The sequence below is a fragment of the Eubalaena glacialis genome, chromosome 14, assembly GCF_028564815.1.
Source record: "Eubalaena glacialis isolate mEubGla1 chromosome 14, mEubGla1.1.hap2.+ XY, whole genome shotgun sequence".
Lineage (NCBI taxonomy): Eukaryota > Metazoa > Chordata > Mammalia > Artiodactyla > Balaenidae > Eubalaena > Eubalaena glacialis.
The window spans coordinates 37,455,673-37,472,622 of NC_083729.1; the positions used below are offsets into that span (position 1 = coordinate 37,455,673).

General features: G+C 42.4%; 1 protein-coding gene across 2 annotated transcripts in view; it reads left to right on the forward strand.

Annotated features, from left to right (window-relative positions):
• Nucleotides 1–14,201, forward strand: part of CAMKMT (calmodulin-lysine N-methyltransferase) — a 399,695-nt gene extending 385,494 nt beyond the window's left edge. For both annotated transcript variants that reach the window (XM_061210698.1, XM_061210699.1), the window contains 2 exons: nt 7,711–7,842; nt 13,523–14,201. In XM_061210698.1, coding sequence (XP_061066681.1) covers nt 7,711–7,842; nt 13,523–13,600 — 210 coding nt within the window. In that variant the 3' untranslated portion in view covers nt 13,601–14,201. The remainder of the gene's footprint in view (nt 1–7,710; nt 7,843–13,522) is intronic.
• Nucleotides 14,202–16,950: the final 2,749 nt, after the last annotated feature.

The window sequence follows — 16,950 nt, forward strand, 5'->3', positions numbered from 1 at the left end:
GGTGGATCCTGAGTTCTTGGTAATTCAGGGCTCAGCAGACTCAATGGAGACAAAACAAGTTCTCAGGGTGCTCAGCAAAAACTGCACTTTGGCCAAATGCTTCGAATTCATAGGAGGGCCCAGTTTCTGAATGCAAAGTATCAGTGGGTGGAGTCAGAAATACCTGCATACAAAACTTAAGTCGTTCTTACTATCTAGCCACTTACTGGATTCATCTCTCAGAGCCTCAGTTTCTCGTCTGTAAAATGGGGAGTAAACAAGCTAGTGCATTGGAAAGCTTTAGCACATGATTGACTCTGAATGAATATGTGTTTGCTCTTATTACCTTGAAGAACTAGAGAGACTTTCCAGCTGTGATGAGTATAGAATGTAGGGGGCTCTTCACAAAAACTGTTCTCAGAGAAATGGTTGGCAGGAGGGGAAAATTTTTTTTCTTGACCTGGACTTGGACGATTTCTACACATAACTGGGCCTGCTGCAGTTCCCTGCACCCGTGTCCTGAATACCTGCTGCAGGCTCTGCAGAGGTCTGGGGGATTGTCTACCTGGATGAAGATGACACTTTTTAGTACAGATAACCCTACCGAGTAAGGTGAGAGAAATTATACTAAGTGGCCAGAATGAAATCATTGCAACACAAAGGTTCAGGTGTCAAGCTTGGGAAGAAATGGATTCTGCCATTACTGGGGAGTATGGTTCCTTGGTTTCTAGCTAAGGCAGCTCTGCTGTCTGGAGTCAGAGGATCCAGAAGCAAAGAAAGTAGAGGGAGGGGAGGGTTCCCCTTGCTTTTCAGCTTTTATATTGGGGGTCGTGGATAAGGTGGGCACAGGCCCTCAGAGAGAGCTTAGCCACCAGGGTGGGCTCCTGGCTTGACCAGGAACAATATCAGATCCCAGGGCTGAGCCTAGAACCTCAGGCAAACGGGCACCCATGCCTGGAAAGTCATTACAGGAAGCCCCAAATGTCAGGAGGAAATGATTGTTACCTGTCCCAGATGGAAACTTTCCTCAACTTACTGGTTGAGAGACACTGTAAAAACATCTGACTCCTGCCAGAATGCTACAAGGGACTCTCTAGCAAACTTACAAGAGGAAAAGAAAAGATCTTAAAAAGGAATGAAATCAGCACATTTTACTCATTCCAAGAAACAACATGTCCCTCCCCTCCCCCACCTCTTTCCCTCTGGTGAGTGGCTTCTTGTTGCTGACAGGTAACCCCCTATTGCTGTGTTCCTTAAAGACCATCAGCCATGTCTGATATCAGAGGATCCAGATGTAATTTCAAATACAGCCACACAAGCCTACAAGTTGAATTTCAGTCCAGAAGTGACAAGCAACAAATGGCATCTACTAATATTCCTCTGAAATGGCTTTGGGTGGAAGGGGGGGAGCCAAGCCAGTTAGTGTGAGTTTACTCAGGACCATGAGGAGATGGATGGGGATGCAATATGGACAGACCTCCAGCTTGTTAACAGCTGCTAACCATTGGCAAGAATTCAAAAATATCACTGTGGAATTCATTTAACCTTCTGTAGAAGCTGCCCTAAGTAACTGCCAAATTCCTGGAGTCCTGACTACATGCCAGCCGTGCTATAAAAGTAAATCATGGACTCTCATTTTAGAAGAGCACTTTCTTTTTACTGACATATTTCCTCATCTTTTAAAAAATCTAGCATCTCTGCACCCATCTGTACAAACCTCTGTTTTTGCTTATCTCAGGGAAGTGCCTTGTGAGTGTGGGTTCAGTGGCATGAACTGAGATGGTGCTGAAGGACCCTTGGTTCCTGTCTGCTTGCTGGGTCAGAGGCCCAACAAATCCTCCTCTGTTCTTGGGGAGAAGCTGTGTTCCTCCATAACTGGCCCTCCAGGTATAGGAATAGAGAGTCCCCAGATGGTTTTTAAGACCCTCAGAACAAGAGCCTAGCCCTTAGAAGTTCTTCTTGGAAGTCCACCCAGGTGTTTATCCAGTGCTGAGTCTCTGCCCCTGAGGAATTTATAATGTGGTCATGGAGATGTAACATACACACAGATGAAATTACAGTGGACAGTGCAAAATGGCTTATAACAGCCCAGCACTTGATCATATAGGGCCTGGTGCTGTTTTTCTTTGTTGTATGATTTTTTTCTAATTTACATCTTCTATAGAACGTGAGATACTCAGAGATTTGAACTCTGTCTTGATTCAACAAACATTTGTTGAGCCTCGCACTGTGCTGGGGATTGTGGGGTATAAATAGGAATAATGAGCACTTTGAGAATCTCACTGTTTACCAGGGCAGATTAATGCACAAGCTCCTTGGAATTATAATGCTATATGGTAGGTACTAGGGATACAGCACGAAGAGTAACTAACTGCCTGAGGAAGGGTTCCCTAGAGGCAGCAGTATTTAACTTTGTTCTTGAATAGTAAGAAGGCCATTCTAAGCCTCAGAGGAAGGAGACTAGAAAGTAGCATCCCTGGTGGAGGGAACAGTGCTCACAGGTGGAGAGTAAGAAAAAGCATGTTGTGTTTGCAGGAGTTTGCTCTGGTTGGAGTATAAGAGTGTCTGTGTGGTTTGGGGTTAGGGTTGGGGAGGGGTGAGGGATGAAGTTAAAGAGTTAGTTTGGGTACCACTTTAAGAAAGGCTGAGAACATGATGATGGAGAGACGGGACTTTATTATGTGGGTCATAGAGAGCCATTGAAATGGAGATAGAGAGCCATTTTTGAGCAGTGTATTGGTCCTAGAAAGATCACTCCAGCCAGCATAAAAGCTGGTTTGGAATAAGAAAGAGCTTGAAAGCAGCAAGGCTCTTCATGGGTCTACCGTGGACCAACTTCTACCTAGAATTGTTCAGTTAGGAGCTAGTGAAGGCCTAAAGACGGAGAAGAGGGAACTGAATGGGTGTTCACTGACAGGTTCCTTCAACAAACATTTCTGGAGTTTCTCCCTGGGGATAGAATAAGGTACAAGGGTTTTAAAAGGCAATGTCACGATTTCCTGGTTTCCAGTTTCATTTTGAAGGTGAAGGGTATAGAATTGTTTGGCATACTTAATAGGTATTCAGCTGTGTGTGTGTGTGTGTGTGTGAGAGAGAGAGAGAGACAGAGAGACAGAGAGAGAGAAGGATGGGTGGATGGATGGCTGGCTGGCTGGATGGGTGAGTGGGTAGTGCCCTGGGAAGTGTAGAGGTTTGGACCAAGGATATTGAGTTCCATTTTAGACAGAATGGGTTAAAGGTACTTTCAGAACATCCCCATGGAGAGCTCTAGTAGGCACCTGAAAATCTGGGTGTGGGCCCTGGACAATGGTGAATGCTGCAGTTATGTACTTGGGAGTTTTTGATGCATAATTGATATTTGAAGTTGTGGACTTCAGTACAATCGCCTAGAACTGTATAAAACATGAAGAAAAAGTAGGCAGAGCCCTGGGGACTACTGACAGTGAAAGGACAGGTGGAAAAAAAGAAGCCAGGGTCGGGGACTGAGAGACTGAGGGAAATGTAGGGGAGAAAGCAGACAAAGGCAGCATCTCAGAAACCAGGTAAAGAAATGGTTAGAAAATAAACACAAGCTTAAACATGTAATTGGTATTTAATAGTTTATTGCCTGGAAATGAAAAAGGCATAGCATATTCCTTGTAAAATAAGTCTGAAGAAGACTTATTTTTTCCAGACGTGCACACCCTTTAATATATGAGTATAGATTAGTCTAGCAAAATAACAACTGAGCTTACGATGTAAACAATATCATTGTTGTTTTGTGGAACTACTCCTCTCTCCTCTCCAGGGATAAATGAATTCTCTCAAATTTCTGCTCATCAGTCAAAATTTTACATTCAACTGAGTGTTCATTCTGAGTTTAAAATGATTCTGTGACTGTGAATGCTTAGAAATTTGTGCTTTGGTAAATTGAAAATAATTTTTCTAAAGTGATGGGCTAATTTGAAATCTATATTCTTTTTCTTGTTTTGATTTTTGCAGCCTAAATTGTAAGATGTATTCCTCTGACTGTACCGGACAAAGTGTCCTGCTCCACTGGGGATATGGGGGGCTTCTAAAACCGTTCATTATGGGGCAGATGCTGGCACTCAGTAGGGCTCAGTGGATGCTTATTGAATGAATGGATGATGTCCTATTGTCCCTCCTAAATATTAATCCACATCTGAAAGGTGTCTGCATTCAATGAAATGAAAAAGAAAACATTTTGAAACTCATAACTGAGTAATTAAGGATTAAAACTACTGCTCGCTCTTTCCCTTTCTTGTGGGGACAGTATTGTGCACAGAAAGCTGCCCTCTGAAATCCCATTATAGCCGCTGACTCTGTAAAAGCTTCTTGGAGAAAATCTTTTCTAAAGAATAAGCAATAGAACGTGGCCTTCGAATTCCCAGAGACTTGTGTTTTTCAGATTATTCAATATCTGGATTTAGTTTATTCTCTCAACAAATATTGATCGCCTACTCTGTGCTAGGCACTGAGAAAATGCAGTGAATGAAACATTAGAAGATCCCATTGTCATGGAGCATACATTCTAGCCGGAGGAGACGGGCAATAACAAACAAGGTTATGATGTGTGCCAGTGGTGATGAGGGCTAAGGACACAACTAGAGCAGGGAGAGTGGGTGGGGAGGGATGGGGAAGGATGGCTGTTTTAGGTGCGGTGGGTACAGAAGGACAGGTAAACTGAGACACAAGCTCAATTGCAGTCACCTTACAGCTCACCCTAACCAACAAAGGGCTGGGGTGAGGGCAGCATGTGTTTTGTGAATGCAAACATCAACCCAACCACAACCCCTTAGTCCTGTAAACATTATGATATATAATTTAGATAATAGCTGTTAAAAATCAACTCTTTGATTGTAATGTAAGACAACTTTTGCAGGTGACTTTAAAATAAAATGACTTCCATTATTCAAAAGTCCAGAATGGCAATCAGCTCTTAGAAAGACTAGAATGACCTACTAGTGTTCCCTCTTTTTTTTTAATGGAGACTTCTGCTCCCCTGCTGAGACCATGTATTATATCTAGTTTCACATCAAAATGAATTTTTGCTGCTAAGTTTGAAAACCGCCTGAAAATAGCAATTAATATTGGAAAAGCTGACAGAACCTTAAGTTTACTGGCATGATTGGTGCTGCTGTAATTATGTGCCTGAGTGTATACATGTCTATGTAAACACAGTATGAAAACACACTTGATGTCCAGGACAGTGTATCAATGTGTTTTCTTGCAGCTAAATGAGGGGAAGAGAGAAGGAGAGGGAGTTGATAGAATTTTTATAGCTCTGTTAGGTGGTGTAGATGCTCCTAGTCTTTCTTACATCTATATAAACTTGTTTCTCAAATTATTTTCACATTCAATGCCTCGTTTTACCCTCACAACTTGCTCGGGGTCGGGGGTGGAAGGCAAGGGAGGCTTTGTTCTTCCCACTTAATGGGTGAGAAAACTCAGTGGGTCAGCTAAGATAACTTGGGTTTCTTATCTGAAAAAATGAGGAGATTGGACTCATGTCATCTCCAAGGTCCCTTCTAGTTCAGCAGTTCTATGACTTTTTTTTCCTGATTTTCCTGAGGTGACACTGTGTTTAATGGTGGAGATCCCCTTTAAGTCCAGACCCCTTTCTGCCACACGGTTCCTTCTTCTTCAAATCCTTCACTGCACGTTTAATCATCTGTAAAATGTAATGTCTACCATACAACGTTGTTGAGAAAACTGTTGAGGGGATTAAAGGGAAGGCTTGTGAAGCACCTAGCAAAGTGGTAGCTTTTATTATTTATTATTATTATCACTATTACTAATAAGAAGGCAATGTCGTGTAGTGGAAAGAGCATTGGCATTGGAGTCAGGTCAGTTTCCAATCATTTACTGGTGTGTCATCTTGGCCAGTGATTCAACCTTTCTGAGCATTCTGTAAAGTGGAGCTGAAAATCTCTACCTTGTTGGGTTGTTTGAAGACTAAAGGAGAGGATGTATATAGAGCACTTATCCCAGTGTCTGCTACGTCCCAGATGCTCAATAGACAGTTGGCAGGTATGAATGGTAAACCAATTTTCAAAAGAAACTGGGATAGGGACTTCCCTGGTGGCGCAGTGGTTAAGAATCTGCCTGCCAATGGAGGGGACACGGGTTCAAGCCCTGGTCCGGGAAGATCCCACATGCTGCGGAGCAACTAAGTCCGTGCGTCACAACTACTGAGCCTGTGCTCTAGAGCCCACGAGCCACAACTGCTGAAGCCAGAGCACCTAGAGGCCATGCTCCACAACAAGAGAAGCCACCACAATGAGAAGCCCACGCACCACAATGAAGACCCAACGCAGCCATAAATAAATAAAATAAATAAATTTATTAAAAAAAAAAAAAGAAACGGGGATATATTTTCATGATTCCCTCAAAACCTGAAGTGGTATTTCATAGAGGTGAAGTACAACCCTGAAATTAACAGACACATACAGTCACCTTTTAAACAAATAAAAGGAAGAAGAAGATTCTGAAGTTTAGCCATTCTGTGCACATCTAAAAGGGAGAAGAAAAGCTCACATGCACCTAGTAGTTAGCAAATGGTTGCTGTAGAGTTTCATGTCAGAGAGTCTTCTGAAATCCAGTATATACTTTATTCAAGTCCTCCCATTCTCCCCACTACAACAATCTGATAAGATTGTGCAGTTTATTTAGAAAAGCTTGATTGCCCTCATTTTACCACTTCCTTTGAAAAGTAATCACTTGAGGGGACTTCTCTGGTCGTGCAGTGGTTAAGAATCCGCCTGCCAATGCAGGGGACACGGGTTCGAGCCCTGGTCCGGGAAGATCCCATGTGCCGCGGAGCAACTAAACCTGTGGGCCACAACTACTGAGCCAGCGCTCTAGAGCCCATGAGCCACAACTGCTGAGCCCGCGTGCCACAACTACTGAAGCCCACGTGCCTAGAGCGCGTGCTCCGCAACAAAGAGAAGCCACCGCAATGAGAAGCCCGCGCACCGCAATGAAGAGTAGCCCACACTCGCCGCAACTGGAGAAAGCCCGCGCGCAGCAACGAAGACCCAAGCGCAGCCATAAATAAATAAATAAATAAATTTATTAAAAAAAAAAAAAGTAGTCACTTGAATAACTTTGAGGAACTGCTTTGCCATAATGATGACGCTTATGAAGGATTCAATGAAGTTGGAAATCAAGATCCTGTAGCTCTGTCTCTGGCAGCATGGTCACAGAAAAGGCTGGTGGCAGAACTGAAATGGATTGTGGTTACTTATCTCTGTGGAGGATTTCTTGGTACTGAATTTCCAGGGCACAGTAAACTAACATTTACAGGCATCTGTGGCCACATGCTCTGGAGCTGTGTTGCAGATGTGTTGGCAGCTGCTAAGGAGTCACAAGGTGGGTGGCACTGCCCTGGACCCATTATTCTAAAATCTAGTTGATGGTTTAAACCAGTGGACCCAAGAGAGGTATGTATTGTACAGAAAACCAGTGTTGAGTTCCATATTGTTTATTACATGCATTGTTTGAAAATGATAAAACATAGCAACTCACCATTTAAATGACTTTTTTTTTTCTTATTTGATGTATATCTGTCCTTGAAATTATTCTCACTGTGGATGCCCATCCTGTGTGGACATCTCAAGACAAATGAGTTTTCTACCTGAGAACAGTACAATTAAATGCTTTGACCGATGTCTGTTATGTTTGGTTGCCTTCCAGTTTTAAAATGTGTGTATTTCCTTTTTCACGTTCTAGGGGAAAGCAATGGTATTCGCCCCACGCCGAGGGAATACTTTAAACCAGTTTTGCAATCTAGCTGAAAAAACTGGTTTCTCTATCCAAAGACATGAAAATTATGATGAACACATTTCAAACTTCCACTCCAAGGTTAGTTTTCTGCCTGTGTTAGATAACACTTTAATCCGCATTGCATTTTGAAGAGATCATGGTCTTTTTGGCAGGTAACCTAAATATTTGATTAAAGGACTCCTTAGGTGTGCTGCTTCTGAACAGCTATTTGTATCTGATTATTTTGTACGGCAAAGCCATCTTTTATCTTTGCATGTCTAAAAGGATTGTACAGAAACCATTCCTGTTTACTCCTTTCTCTGAAACTAACTAATCTCTTCATTCATAATAGACTAATTTGTAGGATACAGGGGAGGTGGCATAGAATGAATGATAAACAAGCATTTATATTTTAATGAAAAACCTTCAGCTTTTAAGTAGGTTAAATGCTTAGCTGCACTGAAATAAATAGAAGGTGAATGTCTAATTGTATCATGTTAGACTGTAAATCTTTATCTCTGCTTGCTTTATGGCTGGGTCAGTTGGCAGTTTGAGACTGTTAAATCTCACAGAATTTCACAGTTGTGGGGTTATATGTCAGATCGAGGCACTACAAGATTTAGGTCAAAAGCACTTATCTGAGAGTGATTCTAAGCTTGCTTACATAAAGCAATGTTATCAGCCTTTTTATTATTTATAGGTATAGAGCAATATAGGACACTGAGAGGCCAGTGTTCCACCGAAAACTTTTTAGGAATCTCACGTTTGCTAATACATATCACAGTTACTAGAATAACATGTATTTCGTCTGTAATTTTGTGTGGTACAGAAAGCTCCCTTCTCTGAGCAAGTCTAACCTTGGCAACAGACTTTGACTTGTCAATTTTGCAAGTCGTGACCACAGAAAAGTAAAGCCTTGACCTTATTTTTCTCCTGGGAAAATGTGAATAGCATTCTTTATTACCCAGGACTATGATATAATGTAGAAGTGTGTTGACTTTTGAAAAATTATATGCAAAGTGGATCTGATCTTCTAAGCAATAAAAAGGAAATCTTCATTTTCTGGAAATGGGTTCATTTCTTTGGGTCTCCAGGGCTCCATGTAAGCTCCTGGGGGGAAAAAAAATGATGCTTTGTGAACTGAAAGGGTTAAATCACTTCCCCTCACTGGTGGAATCAGGTCCTTTGGCTTACAATCAGAAAATAAAAACAGAATGGCATGTTATTCAAATCTTACCTGCCTCTAGAATGATGTTCTCCCTTTTTCAACTCCTCTCCAGAACAAAAGGAATGGCTTTGAGGGTTTTACCTGGTCAGGGAAGGGTCTCTCCTGGCCCCCTGGGCTCTTCTACACAAAGGGATGAAAACTGGCCTTCTCTCCAGGGTGGGGCTAGAGCTACAGGGATCAGCTGACGGTTGCTTCATGTCATGTCATTCACTTTCCCCCTCGAAGGACAAATGCTTTTAGTTTCTCAGTCATAGCTCAGGAGAGCAAAGGTGAGGGTTTCTCCACCAGCAGAAAATGTCAGCATGGTGCCTGATACCCTCTGTCTCCTCCTGCAAGATCTGAAATGTGTTGGGTCATTCCAGGCGTTCAAGTCCTTAGTAGCCACCTCTTCTTTGTCTAGGACTTTAGATTGTCAGCACCTAGTGGGCAGCAGCCTCCTCTTTTTATTTCCGATGTTGTACACTACCCTGCTAAGCATGGCACGTTTTATAAATCACTAAACATGCCTCTTAGGTTTATCTTGTGCACCATACCCACACTACCCTGTAAATAATCAGAGTCTGATTGGTCGCACAAAAATAAATTTCCATAATAATGAAGTGGCCTTAGTGTTTATCTCATCATAATTGCTTCAAAGTTCAGTTCCCCACCTTGCTGACACTGGACTAAGGAATAGTTCCCCCTCCTCTTTTGGTTCTTGTTGTGACAGGTGAGAGTTGCATTTTGTTCTCAGGAAGTAGAACCCTAGGGGAATATTCTGCAGGCTTGGGGTGCCCTACCTAGATGGTATAAACGAGCACCCATGATGTATATTTTTCATGATGAGGGCAATTTCAGCTGGCTTGTTGTCCTCCCGCGTCTAGCCAAAGAATGCCTCTTGTCCCTTCTGTACCAGAAGCACAGAATGCCCGGCTTTTCTGCTCCAGCAGCGGGTTTAACCGTGTGCTGACTGGACGGAGAGGGGCCCCGAGGACCCAACTCTGGCTCGCACAGGGAGGTCTCCTTTGCAAGAGGACGATGCCCGGAGAGGATCTCGCCCAGAGGCCGGACACAGAGCCGCGGGCCCGGCTGCAGAGAGTGGGGAGCGTCCCTGGTCCTCGCCGGGCCCTACTGCTCATCACAGGGCCGCGGGGACGGAGACCGAAGCCAGCACCCGGGTGCCTTCCGGCCCCTGCCCGCCTCCCGCCCGCGCGCCCGGGGCTCCGGGGATGCGCAGGGGCCGGCGCGGCCGGCGGGATCCTCCACCCTGGCCGCTTTTGTTTGCCGCGTGCTGAGAGCCGGGGCTTAAAAGTTTTCCATCTTGAGCGGCAATCAGCTTTCTTCCTCTCCATCCCTGGCCAAACCCCCATGGTCCCGGGGACGAGCCTGCTCCCAAATGGAGGAGCAGCGTTTTCCTTCAGGCTGCGTGTTATCCTCTTAGCCCTACTGTGTTGGAATAGAGCGTAACCAGCTGGAGGACTGTAAGACGCCTGATAATGCCGCTCTTTTCCGCTGTCCCGTCTTAATCTTGTTACACAAATGGTTGTGAAGAGATTCATGAATTTTAATTTTGCCCTCTGCATTAGTGCCTCACGTCACTCATACACAGCTGCCTTCTATGCCGAGTTTTTCACCCCTCCTCTTACAACAGGGGAAAAAATTAGTTACAATCTTGGCAGTAGTGCAAGGTAAAAAAAAAAAAAAAAAAAAATCTGCAGATTTAGGCAACCACCCATGAAGCTGATTAACAGTCATGATCAGGAGGAACAGCTTTGCCTCTTAAACTTTTCACCTCTCATTGTTAACTGTGAAATTTTATTTCCGTTAAAAAGCAAGCCTGTAATCAAAACGGTGCCATTCTGCACTTTTCTGCCAGTGCTTTTGTTAAATTGTGCCCACACCACGCAGCCACTGTGTTCAGGAGCCAGGCAGCCAAAGGTGTAGCGTGTTTTTAAAATATTGCCTTTCTGTTCGTCCAGGCAACGGGGAGAAAAAGAACACACTTCCCTCTCCCACCTAACCTCTTGGTCTCCTCCAGGCTAGGAATCAAATGCATTGCCCGATGTTAGGGCTCAAAACCTTTAGGATATTAAGGTAGCCAATTGTTTAGCAAGCTAGAGACTTGACTTAGAGATTACAGCTGGCTTGAAATGAGTTGATAAAAATATTCTCAATCATGCAAATATTCTTTGAAATATAATCTTACGTGCCATAGTTTTCTTTTCCTTTTTTTTCTTTAACTTTTGCAAAACCACCCATGTGTTTCTTTTCTGTATTTTTGTGTTTAGCCGTGAAAATAAGGCTTGGGCTCGGCTGTGAAGTCAGTACATTGTGTTAAAAGCACGGCCATATTGCACTTCTGCTTATCTATTCAAAATGCCACATTACAAGTGGCTGGTTCTTATAATCTGTGTGGTGTGCTGTTGATAATTGTGGATACTGTAAAGGGTAAACAGTCTGAACTTCACTCCCGCTGCTGCTGTTCGCACTGTGGCGAGGCTGAGCATGTCACATCCCATTATGAAGTAAAGCATAATGCCACTAATAGCAGCTATATAATTTAGTTCAGTCCTCAAAGACCCTGTTTTAACCTATGAAATTGGAAAATTGTTTTATTCACAATTTGCTTTTTGTTTGTTTTTTTTCAAGGTGCTTTTTTATTTCTTAAAATTATAATTATTAATTGGGCCAAGAAGTACAGCCTGGGTACATGGAATTACTCTTAAACCACATAACGTTCCCCCATCGAAGCCAGTATTTCCTAACAGCTTTGTGTGTGTTCAAGTACCCTCACAGAACAGCCTGGATTCGGAAATGATCTGGTGCTGGGGTGTAGGGCTGCCTTTGAGGGTTGTGGGCTCTTTCCTATAGCTGGAAGGACTCACAGTCAACACGGGGCTGGCCCCTGGCCTCTTCGAGCAAGGAAGCCTCTGCTTTGGCCTCCAGAGGTCAGCATAGAATCCAAGGTAAAAGTGATTTCTAACCCATATTTACCGAAGAATTATTTATCCCACATATTACCTCAGGGACTTTATAAAGAGCTCATTTGAGCCTCTCTATATTAGTGCATTGTGAGTGAGTAGGTCAGCTGACTCACGCTGAGTAATCAACTTTCCCTTATCCCCAATCCCAGAGGAAGAATTTAGCTAGCTTGGCCCCCTCTTCCCTCTGTAAAATATTTCAGTGAGCTCCTTCTATCACTAGGACAACTGGCAACAAAGGTATTTACAGTCAGTAGTCCCGGTTATAGTGGGTTTGGTTTGGGAAGTTTAGGAAGCCACTTTTGGGGCATTTTAAAAAATTAGATTAAATCGAGAGATGTTGACAGATGTGTGTTTAGGGGTAACACTGTCGTTATTTTGGTGGCAACAAAAATTCATGAGGATCTTTCTAAATAGACAACTAACCATCTGTAAAAAGGGCAGACGCCATCAAAGAAAACAGAATGAGTGACTTCAGCAATTGTACCACCATCAGTTCTTAGGAAAATGGATTAGAAAGTAGAGACTGCGTTGGCTTTATGTTCCCCAGCGGAAAAGGAAAAGTAGGATCACTGCTGCTGTCCTTAATAGTGAGGGCATGTCACAGTTTGGGAATATGATTTAGAAGAAACATGCACTTTAGAAAGATTCAAGTTAACGTGCTCCAGACCTATGAATGCAGGAAAGTGTCATGCTGGAGCCATTTATTTAGATTCAGGGGAGGGCGGGGTGGGATGTTTGTCTGATCTGAAACAATAAAGGAATGGGTTCCATGTATAATTAAAAGAAATATTTATTTCTGATCCTTATAAATCCAAAAATAAATTAACAATTGGGTCCAAAACACCAGCTTGCAAAATAGCAATTCTGTCTTTATAAATAGCAATGTATTATTTGCTAGAATAAATAGAAATACGATGCTCAAAATTATTCTAGCTGAATGAGGAAAAGTGTACTTTAGATTTGAGAACTCTCACTGCACTTTTGAGTCTATCATGGGAAGGCCCTCAGAACTCCACCTGAATGGTATCGAAGCTTGCTGCTCCAATCGTTGGAATCTGTTTTCCTCCTCGGAGAAGACAATTCTTGAATTACTTATCATTAATACTGAAACCCCTAGGAAGCAGCTGGAGAGCCTTTGAAATGTCTTAGGCCCCACCAGTCTGTCCCTTGTGCCCAGGTCTCCAAATGATCTGAAACGCCTGCCGGCCTGATTCCTGGGGCACTGGCAGGGGGCAGAGAGGACCAGGAGCAGAAACTTCTAGGCCAAATGGCTGGTCTGGTGAAGATGAGCAAGCCCCCAGCTCTCCCTGTGCTGAAGTACCTCGGAGTCCACAGAGGTCATAAAAGCAGCCTGGCTATTTATGAAAAAACACCCTACCCACTCACCAAAAAAAAAAAAAATCCCAACTTGGTACATAGTATTGTTTTGTCACTGCCACTGAGGACCACTTTGAGTTGCTTTTTTGTGCTTTATTTTTTCAGAACAATATATTTAGGTAAGAAGTCTTCCTTCTACTCAACTTTAAAATTGGTGAAAATTCCTAATTGGAGTGTCCTTACCCTTTTCTCCTCTATTATTGTTTTTCAGTTGAAAAAGGAAAACCAGGATATATATGAAGAAAACCTTCATTACCCACTTCTGCTTATTTTAACCAAAGATGAATAGAAGATTAAGCTGCTCAAAAGACAAAGAAAACATCCAGTGTACAGGCAATATTTTCACAAAAACAGAAATCTGTAACGGGTATAATATGCAGTAAGCCGTTGGCTCCCTGAGATTTTCAAGCCCTCAGGACATGGGCCCCAACTGCCTTTGCAACATTCCATGTGTGGGTTCCGGGGTCCACCTGTCCTCACCCACGTGACTCCCCAGCCGTCCTGGACTCCTCTTTTTTCCATCTGCTTGTTGCTCTTCCTGCACCAAACTTTTGTCTTTAAATATGTATAAGCGGCCTATGTGAGATTTGAATTGGACTTGAGAGCCACCCAAATATTTTTCCCTCTCATTGAGACAGAATTTCTTTTGGCGATTCCCACCCCACCCCCACCCCCCCTTTAGAAAATATCTTGGTCTTTGTTCTATTTTAGTGGTGGTCATTCTTCATCTGCCAACCCAGCAAACATGATGATTCTTTCCTGGTTAAAAAAAGAAAGCAAGCAAGCAAATCTTTCAGATCACCCTCAGATTAATTGTATTAAATCTGCCATCTCTGTTTTGCTGTCTCTCTCTCTCACCCATTCTCTTTTTTTCTTTTAAACAGGATGTTTTTTTTCCCTATAGATGTATAAGCAATGACTACATCAGCCCAAAGCCTCATAAACTGACCGTTTGTCCTCTGGACACAATAGCATGGCCAGCCCTCTGCTCCTCCTCTCCAATTATGTGTGATTAGTCTCAATGCGTTGTGTCAAGGAGGCGGAGTGTGCTGAGTGCTTATTATCTGTTTAGGTACAAGAAGAGCACATTTAGGCTCTGACTATGGATGAAAAGTGAGCCTTTATCAGGGCTCAAATCTACTGCTGTTCTCCAGGCCTCTTTCAAAAGAGGTCCTTTCGAGGGAAATTTTGAATAAATGGTTGATAAAACGAGATGGCAACCAGGGCGAGTTTTTAAAAACTCAATCACACAATTATCTGATTGAAAGTAAGTATATATAGTCCTATGCAGCAATGCAAGTGTATGGTAAACATTTAATATGTGCTACCTAGGATTAAGAGAGAATGACTTTTCTGCAGGGAACCCAAGCCTCTCCTTGCCTGGTTCATCCCCGAGATGCTCTAATGCCTTTTGTGGAAATTCAGATGTTTATCTGTAAGGAATCATCTGTGTCCACTTTCACAGTAATGTCATTAGTAGGTTAGCTATATATCCTCCTATCTTTAGTAGAGCCAAAGTGTGTATTTAGCGTGATACAATTAAAGTGATAGGTGGGAGACTGGGGGCGAATCCTTTTGCATGTTAAGCAAACTTAGCTGTCATAAAAACAGCGACTCTCAGATGTCTTCTCTGCTCACTTCTATCATCAAACAAATTTTTCACCATCAGTTTGCATGTTCTTGTATTCACCACTTTTTCTGCTCCATTAGAGCACCTAGATGGATCTCTGAAGGCATAGGTCAAGTCGCAGTTAGATCATACATTTCTTTCTCACAAAAACTTGAATTGCAATGCCAAGTGATGGGCTAACATCACAATAACAGCAATTTATTCCTCTTTGGATAAAACAGCAGTCTATTCTCAGTGCTAGATAAAGACCAGGGCAATGCAAACCAGCCATTTAGCTGAGTAGTTCAGCTAGTGGCAGCTCTCCTTTGGCGACTGTATAGGTTGCACACTGGCTTCATATTTCCTTGTTTAAAAAATCAGAATTTGGAACGTTTTAAAAGGCAACACAGGTAGTTCCATTTATACTGGTGAAAATACAGAGAAATGATTTCTTCCTGCAACTAAATCTGCCAGACAAAGAAAACCCATCCCTGCAGTAGCATCTAAGATCGCCTGTTCTTATTTTTTCTTGTAAAATATAGAACATCAGAACCATGAGAATAGTTCCATTTTTTTCTCATGAAAATACATGAATTGGCAAGAATTCAATTTACATTTGTGTGTTGTGGGTGTAGAAATCCAGTGTTTATTTTGCTGGAAGAAATTGTATTTTAAAAAGTAAATTAGTAGTGTGTTTTTTCTTAATATCTGAGAATAGTGTGTACAGTTACCTAAGCTGGAGACAGGGTATAAGAATTGAGCTGTGCTACCAAAAGACATTGAGTAAAGAAATATGTTCATTGTGACTAAAACCTAGAGAATCTTTTGTAAAATGTTAAGGGTTTCATAGATTTGCTCTTTATGGGACCCTTACCTGGAGATGTCACTAGTCCGGGCTCTTTGGAAGTTTGTAAGAAACTAATGTTTTATATTATTGAATAGTTTAAAAGTGTTTTTATTTTCTCAAATTTTGGCGAAGTGCCGATATTGAGAGGGGAAAAAATTATAGCTGCTTTAGAAAGTTTACCCACTTACATTTCTTTTGAACTTGATGGTTAAGAATTATTTCTCTGCATCGGTATTGGGTTGCATAATTGCAATTGAAATGCCCCATTTCATAATTGTCTGTGTAATTGTGCCTGTGTTTGTTTCAAAACAAAGCCTGTCTGAAATCATAAGAATTATTACTATATTTCTGTTTCCTGTGTACCTGTATCTTCTGAGAAAACTCACAAATCTCTTTTGTCATACTAAATAGATTTGGTTGGATGTGAGAATGTTTCTAATATCGCCCATGGTCAGTTCTAATGTGGTGATATGAACAGCCACATACAAGTTGGTTATAAGAAATAGATTTTATTTTATAGCAAGACATATGCTGTGAATTGGGATAAAAGTGCTAGAAAAGACTACCTAAGAGGTTGATGCTATTTTGTATAAATTGTGTATTTTGTTGGCTTTTTGACTGAGCACGAAAATGTAACTTCCATTAGGGTAGGGTAATTTAGGTGCTCTGTATTCAGCAGAAAACTTGTCGGGCCATAAAAGCTTTTCTGGCTGGTTCCTCCGGTGTTTTCAGAGAAGAGCTGCCCGCCCCTTGCTGATTTTCCCTTTGGCTTCAGTATGGGCTGAATTTACCACTGCATACCTGTTGAATCAATTTGGGGGATCTAGCAGTTAACTGAGTGAATGGAAGGATTAGTGGCCTTCTGGAGCCCTATTTCAACAGCCAGGTGTCTTTCCTAAACTAGTTAACTGCTTTTGACAGTTGAAGAACCTGGTTTTAATACCATAGGCAGGAGATTGTTGACGTAGTGGGTTTTTTGTTTTCTTTTTCTCTCCACTATCAACGTGGGGCATACCTTCTTCTCCTAAGGGTTAGGCTGCTTCTTTTTTAATAGGAATGGGCTGTCCCCTTCCCTCAACACAGCTTCCGTGGGGCTTTTGTGCTTAGTCAGCATTTGACTTGTTTCCAGTCTATGCCAAGCAGTTGGGTGGCATTGTCCAGCAGTGGACTCGGGGGAGGGGGC